General features: G+C 45.7%; 1 protein-coding gene across 1 annotated transcript in view; it reads left to right on the forward strand.

The window, feature by feature from the left end:
• The window catches only part of mms4 (Methyl methanesulfonate sensitivity 4), a 50,744-nt gene that overhangs the window by 24,649 nt on the left and 7,186 nt on the right, over window positions 1-18,909 (forward strand). Inside the window, exons 7-10 of the mRNA XM_084604913.1 lie at window positions 7,212-7,324; window positions 9,533-9,656; window positions 13,992-14,107; window positions 15,173-15,341. Coding sequence (XP_084461039.1) covers window positions 7,212-7,324; window positions 9,533-9,656; window positions 13,992-14,107; window positions 15,173-15,341 — 522 coding nt within the window. The remainder of the gene's footprint in view (window positions 1-7,211; window positions 7,325-9,532; window positions 9,657-13,991; window positions 14,108-15,172; window positions 15,342-18,909) is intronic.

Genomic DNA, 18,909 nt, shown 5'->3' on the forward strand with positions numbered 1-18,909 from the left:
CAGTCAATAGTCCAGTAGCTTGTATGGTCCTTGAGTACTCCAGGAACACATTAGCGCTTTTCAGTTAGAAGATAATGACACACTTATTTATATATTTAATGCTCTCGGCTCCTGAGCATCAAAAACGCCACAACGCTGCCTCCGCCGTCACCTTCCGCTATCTTCGCCAGCATGGGGACGATGGTTTAAGGATGCTTCTTCAGAGTGACAGTCCGGATTCACTTTGTTTTTCTTCCATGACTGTATCTTCCTGTCTGGCAGTTTTCGCTTCTTTGTGCGGCTTCGATTATGAAGGCAGGTGAGGGAAAACTTAACGCATCCTTCAACAAAGCTTCATTTACCCCTCTCAATTATTCACCATTGGTAAAATATGAGTGTACATCTTCAGTATATCTTCGTTCAGGATGCGTTTTGAGGATGCGTTTTGAGTCTTGGAATGGATGGGGCGCACTTATTTTAATGTTTCTTGCTTGCGAAGGCTTCTGCGAAGTTAGCGTAACTTAGTCTCGGACATCCCGTGCTCACAAAGGAAAACACGGAATTTCTATTCTAACAGCAATTAAATCATAGGCATTTATTGATATAAAATATATTTGTAATTTTTGGAAGAAAGTGAAATGGTTGAGTTGTGTCGACATGCATATATGGTTCTTTCTGTGCACTGTACACTTGCTGACAAGTAAACACGTATGCGCATTTTTATTTATATATTGTATATATGTAAACAACACAAGAAACGAAGTCGCGCTACACTCCTTTTATGTATCTGTAATAACAAACACAGGCATATGTGGAAGAATTGCATGAACAGCAGAGCACAAATGAGGAACCTTTACTTACAGCGGCTAAGAGTTACCCCGGACAGTTTATACTTCGGGACCTCCTTCTGTAATACTGATAATCATGTACAGTCGAACCCGGATATATCGAACTCGAAGGGGATCGCGAAATAGTTCGATATATCGATAATTCGATATACAGAAATCGGCTTGTGACGGTACTTGCGATGCGAAAAAACGATACCGTATTTGTCGCGTAATCAACCCACTCGCATAATGAACCCACCCTCCACTTTTGCACCCGAGAATTTAAAAAAAAAGAAAAGTGTTAAGGCCAGCTCGCTCACATGCAAGCGACTGAGCGATCTCAGCGACGAGTGGCAGCGACAGAGCGAAAATGTTCAAACTTGTTGGAACTGCGTCCCTCTCGCCTCTCTAGCGGTGCTCGAGCCACCGCGGCCGCTCAAAACAAGGTTTCTGTGTTGCATGTCGATGGCGCGCGTCAGTCCGTTTCGGTCGTCTCATCCACAGCTCATTGGCAGCGTGCCAAGATGCTGCGCAGCGATAACGTCGGGGCGCGTTTATCTTTTGATAGCTCCTGCGGTGGCGGGGAGCGAACTTGGCAAAGTGCCCGTGATGGCTTGATTGCACAAGCCTGGTTCGATTTATCACGCGTCATGATCGCAGCAGCTGACCGCGTGCTTTCGCTGATTCATACATGCAAGGATAAACGATAAAAAAAAATAAAATGAACATCTCCGAAAAAAAAAAAAAAAAAACCTGCCGCTTCTTAACGTCCGCAGCTGCCATATCTTACGCTACGCCGCGGCGGCTGCGGACGTTAAGAAGCGGCAGGTTTATTATTTTTTTCTTTTTTGCGGGGATGTTTATTTTATTTTTTTTTATTATAAGAAAGGATGACTCTCACAAAAAAAAAGAAAAAAAAACTGCTGCTTCTTAACATCCGCAGGCGCCATAGCCACGTCCGCCGCCGCACGCAGAGGATTCGCAACACACGCTGGAGAAAGCGTCCAACGTCTGTCTGAAAACGGGCTGAGCTGGCTTGGCGCATGCGTTGCGCGTGCTGAAGGAGAGAATTAGCTCAGCAAAAGAATGGGCACACCCACGCACATGGCTTGCAAACGTCATGTGTTGGCGCGCGGGAAACGACAACTGCAGATGAGATGCACGCGCCTTTGGGGAATGGGCGCGGCGCTGCCCAGACCAGCCGTCGCCGAACTGTCCCCTCTCATTCCTTCCGCGCGTGGCTTGAAAACGTCACGCGGCAAACGGCCAAGGGTAATGCGATCGTCTTTGGGGAAGGCACACTTTCCAGTGCGTGGTGCTGAATTCGATATATCGAACGGCCGGTGAAATTGAGTTCGATATATGACGCGGCTTACCTATACTTTTACATGGGATTTTCGAGGGGATACTCCGTAAGTTCGATATAACCAAAATTCGATATATCCGGGTTCGATATAACCGGGTTCGTCTGTATATGTATCTAACAATGAAAATAAAGGTGATTATGATGAATTAAAAAAAAATGTACATCGCGGCCTGTGATTGCACAACAGGTTTTGTCAAAGTCACCATCTTTTGAATAAAGAGGCTGACGAAGCTTTTTTTTTTTTTTTTTCCTCAGATACACAATTATAGGCACGAGACGCAGCCGGTTTATCGCGGTGAAGCGCATTGGTAATGCCACTTACGGTGAAACACTCCCCCAATATATAACTGCATCCATAGGACATGCGTAGCGCAAAAGGACGAGGGATACAGAAAAGGTACCCAACACAGGTGCTGTGTGTAGCACCTGATTGTGTACATTTTCTTGTCCTTCCTCCTTTTGGGCTACACACTGTCATGGAGCACCATTACCGACTCATTCAAGCAAACAAAAGCAGGTGCCGTTTACCTTCCGTGATTTTTATCAATGTTTCGTTCTCATTCTGCAGAGTACATACGTAGCATCAGATGGCGCAGTAAGCATGACAATATGTACCCTCCTTGTTCTAGTGGTAACCCCATTTGCCAACAAAGCAAGTCTTCTCTGAGCACTGCCGCTTTCTCTTTGGCATTTTTCTGTGCAGTTTAGCGAGACTTGAGAGGCACTGGGGAAACAACAATCAGGAACTCGCTTCATCATTGGCGACACAGTGAAAAAAGAAAGGAGACAGGCGGGCACAAAATGCGAAAAAGAGTCGATGCAATCGTTGCCGAGCAGGTAGAAGTGCAGAACGACTTGCATGAGCAAGCACCTACACAGTAAATAAACCGCTGCACCTTCGTGAAAGCAAAAGATGCGCAGAAGCAGGTTTAACACGCACGCACAACACCAACAGATTGCCATATTCTGAAGCGAGAAAACCGCGTCGTCTGCTCAAGTGGTACCCTCCCGACAAGCAGCGCCCTCTGCCACTAACGATTGGCTTCCATTGCAAATGGCGCCATCCACGCCCGTAGGGAAGCGCGGGCACTCGTCACACTAGCCAGTATATTCTAGGCACTGTAGTTGCGTGGTGTCGTGAGACCACGTGGCATAGCAGGAGCTGCCAAATCTCATTGCTTTCTTAAGAAGGAAGGATGAGATGAGAATCAAGCTTTCCAGGCTCCGTGGATCCCGAGCTAGATAGCTGCCCAAATAAAGTAATAGGTTCAAGCTGTTGGGTTTTTTCAGTACGCAGGGCGACCAGATCCTTTGGAGTCGCAGATTGATTGGATTTGGTACGAAGCCAACGAAAGGACACACAACTGTCCAGCTGCCATTTTGTTTAATAACACAGATCAAGAAATGAGAGGGAGAAAAGACACGAATGTTTAAAAAGGTGAAACGGCGATGGCGCACACAAACGGATACATGGCGCCATCTCGTGACTGGCCGTTACACTACTGACACAAGCAACACTGCTAGTAGATGGGAACTTGCCGATAACGAATTCTGTAAATAAGCATAAATTCTAGCAATAATAGCGCTAACAAGGGCGCCGAATGTTCTTTTGTGTATCAGGAGCGTAATGAACGCTAGCGAACAGACCCGAACACATCATTTTCTCCAAATGCACAAAGAGTGAGCACAGCGCCTATGCTCAAAGCTGTTGCCAGATGTCACCACTGGTGTCATCATCATTGTCTAATGTTTTCAAACGAATCAGCTGATCTAGGTACTTTAACGAGTGCTGTCGTATCTTGGCATCGCCCGCGTTGGCGTGGCTACCTTGGGTGTGGCAATATTTAGCTCAGGCCTCACATACATGAACCATATTTACTTGCATAAGAACCCACCTCCTACTTTTGCTGCTGAGAACTTGAAAAAGGAAAAATAGCTGGTGGTTTAACTTTGGTTAACCCTGGAGAGAAGCGAAAGCCTCATGTACGCTACGTGCATTGCGCATTACCAAGCTTGTATTAAACACATTGTGCGATTCCCCAAATGTAAAGTCCGTTCTTCATTGGTCTCTTCGACACGCCGCCTTTTCAGGGCCTCATTCCGGCGTGCCTTTTTCGCATTCCGACATGCTACTGTAGCAGGGTGCTCATCCTCCTCCATCTCGTGCAGTGTTGTAACCTAGGCAGAAGCCCGGGGCTCCTATTTATACATGTAACACCCCTCTAACGCCCTCTACTTCCACGTCACACTGACATCACCTCATGTGACCTTGACAGTGGTTTGTTTGTTTTGTGGGGTTTAACGTCCCAAAGTGACTCAGGCTATGAGAGACGCCGTAGTGGAGGACTCCGGAAATTTTGACCAACAACGCAAAGCACATGGGCGCCTTGCTTTTCGCCTCCAGCGAAAAGCGGCCGCCGAGGCCAGGATTCGATCTCGCATCCTTAGGAACAGCGCTGTAACCACTGCGCCACCCTGGTGAAGCACCTTGACAGTGATCACGGGCCACTTGGTGGCCTACGTGACTATGCTCCAAAGTCACATGACGACCACCAGGCTTAACACAGAAGTTTGACCTCTACATCTCCCTCAAGGTGAAAACCATGCTTATCCGACGGCTCGGAACTACCTGCCGTAGTTAAGCTTTCGCTTCAGAAACGCTACTCGTTAGCGCATACTTCTGTTTCGTGCCGTCATAGCCCACAATGTATTTCTTGGCAGCACGCCAAGATGCTGCGCAGTGAGAACATCATGGTGTTATCTCTAGTGGTGGGGTTGGTTTGGTTGTTTTGTGGGATTTAACGTCTCAAAGCAACTCAGGCTATGAGAGATGGCGTAGTGGAGGCCTCTGGAAGTTTCAACCACCTGGGGTTCTTTAACATCGGCACCTTGCTTTTTGCCTCCATCGAAAAATGGGTGCTGCGGCCAGGATACGATCCTGCATCCTTGGGCACAGACCGTGGCGGGGCCTAGCGACGGGGGGGGAAGGGGATTTGGCAGAGTGCCAGTGGCCTTGAGAGGAGTGCCTGCGGTAGCTTGTTCAGTTCATGCAGTTGTGCAAGCCTGGTTTTCAGTAAATTCACTTTATCATGCGGCAATTGTGGTGTGCACCGTCCGCTACCACAAACTCGTTGGAACGTGTGATAGCAGCAAGCACCTTTTGAAGTGAATGATGCTAGAAGCCAGCGTCGTGATCACAGCTGACAGCATATGTTTTTTTATGTTTGATGGTAGAAGGATGGATGACTCTCGTAAAAAAAAGAGCCTCAACTTTTCCTCGTGTTGAAGCCTCCACTCATACTCACATTTATTTTTCTTGCGGTCATTATGCGAGTAAATACAGTATTTCCAGTTAGCGTTTTGTGTCGTTCTGACCGGCCAGTGATGTCATGGCGTGGTGAGTCCTAAAGCTTCCGCACTATGGGTTTTGTATGCGCACGACAGATGGCTTGATGGTATGCCCCTTCATCATCGTTTTATTTCTCTCATAGGTTCCAGACTACCGGGACAATTGGCATATAAAAGCGCATACGTAAAATACACTGCGTCTCGGCTGAAGCTTTAGTTCTCATCCGATCACCAAGGTAGCCACTGGTACATGCATGCACGAGGACTTTGTTAAATCGAAAGTGCAGCATAAAATTAGGTCGTTAAATTGCAAAAAAGGATACATGGTTTTCAAGTGGAGCAGCGATTGAGAAATTAAAAAGATGTGTTACATTGAGGTTCGCTATATTGAGATTTGACTGTATTAACAAATGACTAAGTTACAAAATATAAGCTTCTTTGCTCATGCACTTTACACAAAAGGATCCCGTGACACGTTTGCTTATGTTGCTGACATATTGCACACACACCATCTCTGCTGCAAACTCTGCACACAAACTTCGTAAATATCACAAAGAAGAAAGGCTTTTGGGTGGCGCTGGGAAGATAGGGAGGAAGTCTGACTTGCCAGGATGTACCCAGAGGCTGACGAGAGGGAACGCGAGCGAGGCATCTGATGTGCACATGCCATAGAGCAGATGGCAGCCATCTAAGTGGGAGCAGCTGAAATAGAAAAGTATTTCATGCACGGGAATAAAGAAAGAAATCGCGAGCACCTGGGCATCCGGAAGAATTTCAATGTCCTGGTTAAATAGCATGAATAAAAGTGCACAAAGAAAGGCACTCGTTGATGCTCGTGAAATACTCGTGCAGATACGAACACAATTGCCTAGAGTGGGGTGAATGTGGGCAGGTGAATCAAATAACTGCGCATGTCCTTGGAACATGCCCTAGAAAGCAGCTTAGCTGGGCCTCTGTTCACTGAACACCTTAGTGGCAGTGGTACACTGTATGCTTCATTTTCATCCTCAGCGATCAACTGTTGTGTCTTTTTCAGGTGCACTGAGATCCTTCCTTTAAGCTGTGCAGCGTGATCCATTGTCTCAACATGGGCGTTCTCGTGTTGGTCTGTCACTCGGTGCAGACCAATTGAGTGCAGGTGTGCTGCATTGCCCCAACCGGTGCAGGAAGTGAAAGAGACTTTGTTTTTAACAGCGTAGCTTTTACTGCACTTCCAAGAGGAACTGTCATGGAGTATGGGGTGATTGCAGAAATAAGAGCTACCTTCCTTTGAGCTACACATTAAACTAGCTTCTTTTTGCTGGTCTGCTGACATCGTATCATATGGAGCTGTTACTCATTGTAGCCAGTTAGTAAGGGCAAGTGTCGGTAGTTTGCTGCAAGGTAGAGTCTGACCAGGTCGTTCTTCAGTTTAACATATATAAATGCAGCCACAGAAAGGAACAAGACTACTATTACTGCGAGATAAACTGTGAGATAAAGAGCTGCGTGCAGAAGCCTTTGACCCACATGTGCGAGTTTTTGCATACAGGTGCAGTTTTAATCCCAATCTGCAGCTATTATTTTGTGGTGGGAATGTTCACAGAAAAGGAGGTGTCGCTGTTCTCGGCCATGGAACTAACAGCCGACTTGAGACAGATGGGGCATGAAGTGGACTTCCTTTGACTGAATGGCATTTTGTGCCCGCACAGGACCCATCGAAGAGGACGCAGGCATCGCTCAGTGAATACATGACGAGCATTGGTGGAGTCTACCCAGAGAAGCACCTCACTTATGTCATCTACGGTTTGGAGAAGTACTTCAAGTGAGCGTTCGTCCCTCTTGCTTGTTGTGAGAACTGTGCCCTGTAATGTTTTGGTGAGCTGCGATATTTGATAAGCTGAAACACTGCTGGCAGGTGCGCAGCACGCAGTTCAATTATTGAATGACCCACTAAGGGCACCGAGGGCGCTGCTCAGATTGAGGAACAGAAACAAGCAAAGCTACCAGCTGTCCACAAAATTTAAGTACCTGAGTAGTTCTAACTTGGTCCCCAAGTGCATTGCAGGCTTTGAGCCATGCTGGCTATAGCACCGCAAGCAGCACACGATAGTGCAACACGTTTGGGGAGCATTAGCCATGACTCCGTTCGTTGCACTGGAGGCACATACACATGACGCCCTCTATCTTCGACCGATATTACAATATACGCATATTTCATCAAAGTCATGGCTCAACTGCCACAACGCGGGCACGGGGAAGTCACCTCATTGACAGGATGCATTTTACATTCAGGTTATCTCACATAACGTGAGACAAAGACACTTTGGGCACGAAAGAAACCGGATACATAATGCTGTTATTAGCTTACACAGGCTGTGCATTTTTTTACCTTAAGCATGGGATTTTCGAGAAGATATTCTGCGATATAAGCAGTAATTACCTCACAATCGCAATGCCCAAGTGAGGGGGCTGCTCAGATTTGAAAAATTTGAAATTACCCCTCCTCCCCATTTTTTCGCTTCGATATTGTGATGAGTTGGGCACGAGAAATAACAATTGATTTAACAAACATAGTTGGCAAACATCTTCCGTAAATGCGCTTGCAGTGCACTTGAAGGTCAAGCTGTGATAGCCCTTTTCAAGCTCATTCCGACTTCCGTTACGGATGCCACACAGTTGATACCAAACAAAGCAGCGCAGGCCTACAATGCCTGCAAAACCTGCCTCCTATTCTATTCTAGGTCCCTGTGATAGCACTCTGATAGAGTAATCCGAGTCGCTTTCAGCCAGCTTTTGCCATCCTGCGCCGCCAGCTGTCGTGTAGCGTCGGAATGCAGCAACACAAGAAGTCAAGATCATACTGCGGACACCGCACAGGTGGTCTCTTAACGGCTCCAGCTTGAATGAGTTTGCAAGTGCGCTGGAAGCCTTGCCTATGCTCTCCTCCTTGCAAAGAAACATTTATAAACGCAGCCACTAAAAAAGTATTGGGAAACATAAAAAGTAATCGAAAACGGTATTTTTTTTTTTTCGGAAAAAAGAAAACATTTTCAAGAAAGGTGATTTCTTTTTTATTAGAAAAATTAAAGAAGCTTAGATTCGCATGCAAACCTCTTTTCCAGAATATGCAAGGTTAAGAATCGTGAAAATACGGTTGGTATGCACAGGTTCAGTATACATCTGGGATCAGCTGAACTGCTGAAGGCACCTCTTGTGTCTTGCCTTCATTGAAACATGGCTTCATTCTTCCGTTCAGTACTTGAGCACCCTAGCCACTCATCCAGCGTGGCGGGTTAGTGCAAGCGGCCTATTTTATTGCTTGGAAGAAGCCTATGATCACATGCTGCTTTCTTCTCAGACCTTCTGTTCTGAAGCGTAGACTGTAGATGTCCTCTTTGTTCTGTTCGAACCCAAGAAGATGCAAGTGGCAGTAACCGGACTCTCAAGGGGCATGTTACCAGATGTGCTTGTGGACCAAAACAGGGGTTGACACTTGACACTAGCAAGTGTAGTCTTTTACACTAGATGCCACTTTCATTCACTTCTGGTTGGTCCTGATTACTGATTGGAGCAGCTGCACCACTGGTTGGTTCGGTGGTTTGCGACCTTGGGTTGCAGAGCACTAAACTTCCGCTGCAGTGGCTCAGTGGTTAGGCTGCTGGACTACTGATTCTTGAGACTCGGGTTCAATCCTAGTTGCGGCAGTTGGGTTTTGACGGAGGTCAAACGTCAGGTGCCCTTGTACTAGATCACCGCATGACTGGTGAGATGGCTCTTGTCTTTCTGTAGAGGTAACCCCATGGGGTCCCACTCGACACTTATATCACGCACGTCTCACACCCAGAGTCCTGCCTTGGCATGTCCTCTTTGCTATGTGTTTTGTCGGTACCCCTGTCATGCTTGGGCGTTCTCCACCATGGGCCATTCTGTTTCTGCTAGGGGCATGAATAGTACAGCCAGCGTTAAATTACTTGACCAGTGGCCTAAGGCAAAAGCTGAAAACTATGCGTACTCTTGTCTGTTCTCGTAGGCAGGCAAAGAGCCGGGCAAACGCTGAGTACCGTGCCTTAGTGCTGGGATCGCAGCAGGTGATGCGAAAGCGCAAGCCTGGTGTTTACGACGGGGTGCCTCTGACTCGCAGGGACGTCCAGGAGGTAAGCACCTTCTGAGTGGGCAGTATTTTGATCCTCCTCATTATGGGGGGGAATGCGTTGCAGTTGCTGAACTGAGAAAATGCGCACTTGTGTTTTGAAGTTCAAACATCTTAGAATCATGACTGTCTGCAGACAGAATGCTTCAAATTTTATTTTATTTATTCATTTTATTTACCTATTCCTCAGAGGTCTCCCGTGAGACATTACATGAGGGAGTAGGCGTTACAGGGGAACAAGTAATAACGAAAATCACAATGAAGTGTTTGATGAGCCGCTTGAACACTTTGGGGTCGATGATTGTGGCGACTTCAGTGGGCAGGTCCGGTCCTGTGCTGTGCCCATGAAAAATGACTGCTGAAAAGTAGTCGTATGTGCCTGTGGGGAATACAGTGCATTAATGTGGCTGGAGCAGATGATTTGGTGGGCTTTTTTTTTGTGTACGGGTTATCAGAGGGATATGCGGATACCCTTAGATATGCGGATGATACCACTTTAATGGCAGAAAGTGAAGCGGAACTCAAGAGACTTCTGATGCGCGTACAAGAAGAGAGTGAGAAGTTTGGGCTTAAACTGAACATTAAAAAGACGAAGATCATGGCGTCTTGCCCTATCAAGTCCTGGAGCATCAATGGACAAGAAGTGGAAGCTGTGACAGATTTTCTGTTCTTGGGCGCCAAGATTACCTCGGAAGGAGACTGCAGCCATGAAATTAGGAGACGCCTGCTTCTGGGAAAGAGAGCAATGGTTAGCCTTGACCGCCTAGTAAAGAGCAGAGACATTAGTCTGCCAACCAAGATCCGTATAACTCGTGCTATGGTCTTCCCAGTTGTGATGTATGGATGTGAGAGTTGGACTGTGAAAAAGGCTGACCGCCGAAGAATTGACGCGTTTGAATTGTGGTGCTGGCGAAGACTCTTGAGAGTTCCTTGGACTGCCAGAAGATCAAATCAGTCGATATTGTCGACCATAAACCCTGACTGCTCATTGGAGGGTCAAATTCTAAAGTTAAAGCTCAGCTACTTTGGTCATCTGATGAGAAGAGAGGAGTCGCTGGAGAAAGATTTGATGTTGGGAAAGGTTGAGGGTCGCCGGAGAAGGGGTAGGCAGCGAACGCGATGGTTAGATGGCATCCTCGAGGCATTGCAGATGAAGCTATGTGATGTTAAGAAGATAGTGAGAGACCGGAAAGCGTGGCGTGACATGGTCCATAGGGTCACGAAGAGTCGGACACGACTGAACGCCTGAACTGAACTGAACTGAACTATCAGAGGGCAAAGAATGGAAAAATTTATGAAAAATGTTAAGGCACGCAATTCTACACCGTAAGGCTATAGAGAGAAAGTTTATTTCTGCCCTTAGTGCTGAAATACTCAGATAATAAGAATAATTTGACAAAATGAATCAAGTTGCTCGGTTCTGAACTGATTCGAGGGAGCTAGTAAGGTTATTTTGGTATGGGTCAAAAATAGTGTTTGCATACTCTAGTTTAGGATACACAAACATTTGGAAAGCAGGTTGTTTAATAGGGGGAGAAGCAATGAAAAGGTTATGTCGTATGTAACCTGGAGAGCGGTTAGCAGAATTTATTATCTGGCTAGCATGCTGTATCCATGTTAGGTCACACGAAATATGCACACTGAGGTAATTCACCATTTCAGTTTTTGCAATCTGGATGCTATTGATGCTGTAACAGTGAGCAAGGTAGTTGCAATGGCAGTGAATGGGCAAGTGGACAGCTTTAGTGACATTCAAAGGCATGAGCCAAGTGTTACACCAGTCCTGTATGTGAGAAAGGTCCTTTTGTAATGCAAGGAGTCAGTGGAACGACACAGTCGTCATCGAAGAGGTGGTTATGGGAAGAAATATTATTTGGCAGGTCATTAATGTATATTAAGAAAATGAGAGGCCCAAGCACGGTACTTTGCGGTATGCCTGAAAGCACTGTTTAATTGTAAGTTAGCATACACAAACTGTTGACGGTTAGCTAAATATCCTCGATTCCAGCTCAGAACGCATGGATGAATGTTAAGACACGTTAACTTTAACAAAGACGGCAATGGGGAACTTTATCAAATGCTTTTTCAAAATCTAAAAATACTGTGTCAGAATGTTGCTGTCTAGGTTTAAATGTAGATCGTGCAGAAAAAGGGCAAGCTGAGTGTCACAAGAACGATTTTTGCAGAAACCATGTTGATTTGGATTTAAAAAAATTTACGGACATTAAAAAATTAGCAATTTGCAAATATAAAATATGTTCCATTATTTTACAAGAGATGCTTGTTATTGAAATTGGGCAGTAGTTACTCGGTGACAAACTGCTTCCTTTCTTGAAGACTGGGATGACCTTGCCCACCTGCCAGTCACATGGGATTTAACCGGTGTGCAGTGAATCCCGAAAAAAGAGTGACAGAAGCAGGCTACATGTATGTTTAGTATTTGTTTTTAAAGTTTGGCGTTAATACCGTCTATACCAGTGGAGGACAAGTTCTCCAAAGATTCAGTGACTTTAACATTGACCATGGGATGAAATGTGACATTTTGCATGAGTGGATGCATAAGGTATAGTGTATTGGGAAAAGTGTCATGCGGTTCATTAGTGAAAACTGAACCAAATGTTTTGTTCAGAACATCTGCGACCTCGTTCTCAGGTACAGGAAGTTCGGACCTGTTAAGAAGTAAAATCTGATTTATTTGAACAGGGTTAATGGTCTTCCAAAAGCGTTTTGGGTTATTTTGCAGCATAGAGGGTAAAGTGTTAGAAAAAAACTGACGTTTAGCTTGAGTAGGTGACTTGTTGTATTCTGTCATGACTGCGTAATATTTCTGCCATGTGGTTGGGGAGTTAAATCGTTTAACTGAACGAAAAAGGCACTTTTTCTTGTTATTTAGTCGTTTGAGGGATGCGGTAAACCATAGTGATGTTACTTTTTCTGTTATTGTAATCGTGGAATGTAAAGGTCCATAACCCGATGCATCTCTGCTTTGAAAAGTAGCCAGTTTGTCTCGACAGAATTCAGTGGAAAGTTAGCGGCAAAGGTGATGAAATAGTCTGATAATTCTATGTTCATGCTGGCATAGTCCCCTCTATCATATAAAGCTAGTGTCTTTTTATTTCTTTGTTTCTTTAGTATGTTCAGTATCGAAGGCTGAAATGCCTCAAGCTTTATAAATGGAACGTTGGATAGCACTGAAAATGTTGCATTATAAGTGTAACGTGGGTACTCTCTAGCTTTCAGGATTGATCCACTTTCGTTTCGATTGAGACAAAATGCAAGGCTTCTGTGTACCGTGCGATGTCAGCATGTGTTAAAAAACTCCACGCTGTTGAAATAATCCGAAGCCCTGAATTCTGTTGGAGACATTAAAGCGGTAACCGCATGAGGTGACGAGCGATGGCACGACAAGCAATAACACGACACCAGCGCCATCGAAAACAAGCCACATGAGTGGCTTGTTTTCAGGGTTGCTCTGTTACCGCCACCTCATTGTTCAGCCAAGGGAAATATAATTATTTGTGATTACATTGTACAAAGTATGATAAAAGCACTTATGAAAATTCTGGTAATGCATAACAGTTCTAAGCAAAACAGCACAGTTGTGCCAAACTACATTTTGTGGTGCAGAGACTTGCAAGAAGTACTATAACTTTCTCTCGCTCCTTTCGATAACTAACATCTAGCCGCGCTACCCCTTTTTATTACCCTACCAAGCTTTCACTGAACTGTCTCAATGCACTCGTATATGCAGAGATCAGACAAAGTGAGCGTCTGCGGGTTCTATGCGCGAACCGGACTAGGAAAACAAACTTCACTCACAAAAAAGCCAGGACAGAAGTTGCGTACTTGTGATTGGCTGCCTCACGAGCTGCTTCCAGGCGACGGTTGAAATTTTTTAAAACCCAAAAACCTAAGCGATGAGACGAGCAGCAGTGCTTTGGCAGCCCTCAGCCCATCAAGTGATGCTGTTACATGGCTTATCAACGCAAATTATTGCCTCGTACGATTCACGCTTTAACCTCGCAAACCAAAAATCCACCTACACCAGGAATTGCAAAGTAGCTTGCAAAATGCGAATATATCGGAAAAAAAAACAATTTCATTGCCATCTCTGGGCACAGCCTACGCAGCTGCACAATTTTATTTATTATTATTATTATTATTATTTTTTTGCGGAAGTCACACTTCATGAAATTTGAAGCCACGTTTCATAAAGTTTGACGATGGGTATTTACTCTTCATTTATGCATTTAACTTGTTTGCGGCATATTTTGTACATGCTTTCCTTTCCCCAGCTCTGCTTAGTGTGTGAAACGGGATGCACCTTGTGTGTGTGCAGACACTGGTGCCTTTGCAACTGGACTTGGGCGTGACCTTCGCCACCAAGGAGAGCCCCCAGGAATTGGCCGAGTACCTTGCCAAATTCACCAGGGCCCTGGCCGAACGACCCCACAGGTTGGGATGAATGGCTCTTTCTTGCTTCTCCTCTTTTATCCCTGCCTTTGACGGGCAGAGTCCAGCTTTAGGAGTGAGAGCCTAGGCATGACCTGCAGCCTACGTGAAATAGGCGATCAGCGAGATCACCCATTCCATACAGGGTGCATGCAATTCCAAGCATTTCAAGCAGAGTGCAGTCTGCTTGAGCGGGCGATCAGCAAGCAAAAACCATTCTGCCAGTAGAAACTCTGACAAATCATAATTCACAACAGTGTAAACAATGATGATGGACATGAGTGTTCGTTCCTTGTTTACTTTTTCTCATCATTGTGAGCTGTGGAGTGGCATCAGCTCACCTTTGTTCTGATGGGTGCCTGACTGACTGTAAAGGTCGATTCACACAAGTGGCCGCTGGTCTGCGCATCACGTGTTCGCTGCTAACTGGTCTGGGGCCGCTGCCGTCAAGCGGACTCAGCGCACCAAAAAAGCAGACGGTGTCTAGACGAATTGAAGTTGCTAGCGACTAGCAATGTCGGGAAGCAGGAAAGGGCAGGAGACAAGCTTTTGTCTGCGTGCACCTCAGGCCTACAGACCGACCCCATCATGTCCAAATTCCCCCTCCTGCACCCCTATCCTGAACAATCAACGAACCACAGGGCACGAGTGCAAAGAACCGTCTCTTTCTACTGTTCCACATCTGGTGCTTGCGGTGAGAGAGTAAATATTCGGCAGCCAAAAAATTGAGAACAGTGGGCTGGTTGCCGCACCTAGCGCGCATAGCTTTGTGGCCCGCCGCTAAGCCCTGCTGGAGAAAAGGCTTTTGACATTTCTCGCTTGATTGGTCTGCAGGCCAATGGCATGCCTTACATAATAGTGTGACGTGTGAACACTTAATGCGCGGCCCACGGACCGCCGGTCCCTCGTGTGAATTGGCCTTAATCAACGAGAAGGACCCCTGCATGCACAAAGCTTTGCAGTCTTCTAGTGAGAGATGTCACTGCTGGAATAGCGAGGGGTCAAATGTGGCATTTTTTTTTAACAAAGCACTTCAGAGCATGCATTTTGCAATGCATTTCTGAGCAGGGAGGCCAAGCAGAGCCGGCCCCTGCAGCACCTGGCGGCTGGCTCTCTCTGCAAGCATGACAGCCTGCGGCGCACCTGGCAGGCGCAGCTGGAGCAATTTGCCAGCGTCAGCCGGGATGTGGCGGAGGCCATTGTGGGCCAGTATCCAGCACCAAGATTGCTTCTGCAGGTACCACCACCACTCGCTGCACATTCACCTGCAGGAGGGAACATTCCCAGGATATTTTGTGTTCGTCAGTGAATATTATGGGATGGTAGTCTAAAGTGACCATTTATGGATGGTAAATACTCTCACTGTCACGGCAATTGAGAACCTCTGCAGATAATTATGCAGTGAGAGATGCAGGGACAGAATTCCCAGATTCAGTAAAGAAAAGTGCTGTGGGTATTGTCACATAGCTACTGATGGAGATTAGATAATTTCTGGACCAATCAGTGCCTGTCTGGGATTGTAATCCAGAATAACAATTTACAGAGGCATCACTCTCTGATTTACTCATCGTTTGGCATACTGGACTGTCTCTGAAAATATGCAGCAACAATGTGGAAGAATGTATATGTCTGCAACTACAGAGTCATAAGAGGGAACAGTAAACAACCTCATGACAAAGCATAACAAATGTTTCTGGACCCACAAATGCCTGTCATGTATTGATGAGGGTGTGGGGTTGTGTTTCATACTGGGTGAAGATATGCTATGGCAAGGCAGAGGTACAAAAGAAATTTAACTAGACTAGGTCCTGGATATACTGAATCCAGATATACAGTAAAATACCACTTGAACGAACGTCACTTAAACGAATTATTCAGTTGTACGAACTTTAATAATTTCCCCTGCCGAAGCTCCATTGAACGCTATGCAAACGCTCTTCATTTTAACGAAATTCAATTGTTGCTCATTTCAGTTCTACGAACATTTTCTATAACGTCATCCTGTGTTTCCCACGTCATACTGAGCATTTCAACCAGAACAATGTGCACTTTTTACTGAATATTTTGAGAAAGCGCGTGACGAAAGCTGGCCGTCATTTAGCTCTGAGCTTAACTGGCTATCTAAACAAGTTTGTATCCAGCGGAATCACAGTTATATTTGCATGCTTAATTGGATCCACAGTCATAGCCACCCTTAGCCACAACGTCAGCCCTACAAAGCTTCTTAGCTTCAAGAAAAGCGTACGTATGCATGCTGGTTAAATGTGATCTGCGGAAGAAATAATCTGGTTGGAGGAAATGAATTGCTGCCTAGCAGACCGCTGTGCCGTACGAGGCTCACGGGAGCTTGCACACAGTGACCGAGGCCAAGACCACTGCAGTTCTAAGTTCAAAAGTGCTGCAAAATTTCAATTCAGCGAACTTTCACTATAACAAAGATTTTCCGAAGGTCCGTTGAGGTTCGTTCAAGTGAAGTTTCACTGTATATCGAATTATTGTTTATATCAAACTCTCAGAATATCCCTTGGAAATCCCATACAAAAGTATGACAGCATTGCTTACATTTATCAAACCCCCGTTAAGGCAAAATTCAATGTATTCAACTGGCGACCATGCCACTGTAAAGGGCACCTGTCCTAGCAGCTCTCTGATAATCATTTGCTGCGCATGGAGCCAAGTCCGCTGCATGGCCCTTGGAACATACTGGCTCTGCTCGAAGCACCATCCACGGCTGCTTTGATGGGAGCACCAACTCCAAAGGAGCTTGTATCGTGCGGTGTGAGACGCGAGCTGCACAACTATGGGGTTTTCCCACTAAGATCTAACAAAGGATGGTCGGTCGACCTTTAATATTTCCTTCAAAATTTTATACATTGTTGCTTGATGACTGGAAAGAAGAGAGCTGCGATTGGTGTTGCTGCCAAACATTTTTTCGGGGCATAGGGAATTAATAACGACGAAGAGGTGGAGTGCTGCACTTATCTTCTCTGCTGTTTTAGCCAACCTTGGTTATGAATTACACAAAATATGTTAACGTTAGGTAGCTGAAGTAAAACTTGTTGCTGAGCTAGTTGGTTCATGTTTGTTTTTATGCATGTTTTTCATGCATAAAAACATGCTTTTATTTGTATTCAGTGGCTTTTCTGAGTAGCGTAGATGTTTTTATAAAATTTCTCTCGGCCTAGGAAACAAAATTTTACCTACTTTGCAAAGCTTTACATCAAAAAAGGTTTATGGCAGAGTAGCAAATTCTACACTATGTTCTCAGTGTACGTTATCAATATATTTATATTTATATATAGCTTATATTTATATAACATTTTGTTTTAATACAGAGATACGATCGCGCTAATTTCAAGAAAACAGCACACAATGAAAACTTCTGAGGGCAATTAAAAAGTATATATATTTTTTATATTTTTTTACGCTTTGTCCATCTATTCTCCTCTACCTCAGCTTTCAATATCATTAAAAATATGTTGCACAATTTTGTTGCACTAGTAATTATGGCCACTTCAGTAAGGTCCTTGTGTAGGGCATAGCGCACCACGTAGATGTGAAGATTCTACGGAATTTGTGAATCACCCACAATCTTTAAATTTTGGCATATTGTAACAGGGAGAAATATATTGTTATGATGCGGCAAGCCGATGAAAACAGGAGAACAGAGATGATGCTCGGTGGTCGTGAGATGACTTTTGATGAATTGTTGCCGAGCCTAGCGCGTGCGCTCCTGTCTGCGCCACTGCCTGCTTCTTTTTCCTTGATCGTCCGTAACTTGACCCGGGGCCACCGAGCGATCGTCCCCATCTTGGACGAGGAAGTTTACCGATGTTGATTCCATGGCGTGATGATGGGCATGTCTGGATGCTTGAAGAAGAAGAGGAAGAAGGAAGAATAGAACGGCTTACCGGTATGATGATTCCCGATGAATCTTGGCCCAGGACACTCTCGGGCCACACGTTGCCACGACTTGATGGCGGAGGCCAAGGCATGCACCGCATGGCATAGGCAGGGGAGGATGTCTTGAAATGTAGCAGTGTCTTGGATCGTGGGGTCTTTGGTCTGCACATCTGGCCAGTGGGGTCACATATGGTCGTTCGGGTCTCTTCTTGTGTCTTGTGGTGATGTGTGGCGTCTCGGGTCAGTTTCTCCTTCGTCGTGTCTTGTGGTCGGGGCAGGGGGACGGGGCGGAGGAACGGCAAGGTCTTGCTGGGTCCGGCAGGCTGGGGAACAGCCATGCGATGCCTTCTGACCTTCAGCCGACGGCGCAAGAAGTCGCAGGGCACCGAAACTACGGACCAGGATGAGGGGGTGATGATGAAGTACCTCGCACCTCCAACCAAATGTTACGATGTGGCAAGCCGATGAAAACAGGAGAACAGAGACGATGCTCGATGGTTGTGAGATGACTTTTAATGAATTGTTGCCGAGCCTAGCGCGAGCGCTCCTGTCCACGCCACTGCCCGCTATTTACAACTGTGGACTAAAGATACATGCATTGAGAGACAGCCAAGTAGCCTGGCATTGAGGGCCCGCTGTTCGACGCACTTCTCTTCACCTTCTACAAACGAGCGTGCAACTTCGTCCTCATCGTTCTTCACCCGTAACAGTATCGCATCTAGTCATCTTTTGTCTCGAATTTGCAAATTTTCTGTGACAGACACAGCAGTGAATGATTCGGAATCAGTTTTGTACCCAGAATTCCTGATGCGCTGTAGCATCGGTTAGAGCACAGACGTTTTTCGCTATCTCCTTCACCATAACAGTGAAACTTTTTGAGGACAATTAAAAAAAATTCAATT

The sequence above is a fragment of the Amblyomma maculatum genome, chromosome 5 (genome assembly GCF_055883805.1).
Source record: "Amblyomma maculatum isolate TAMU_Amacu chromosome 5, ASM5588380v1, whole genome shotgun sequence".
Classification (NCBI taxonomy): Eukaryota; Metazoa; Arthropoda; class Arachnida; order Ixodida; family Ixodidae; genus Amblyomma; species Amblyomma maculatum.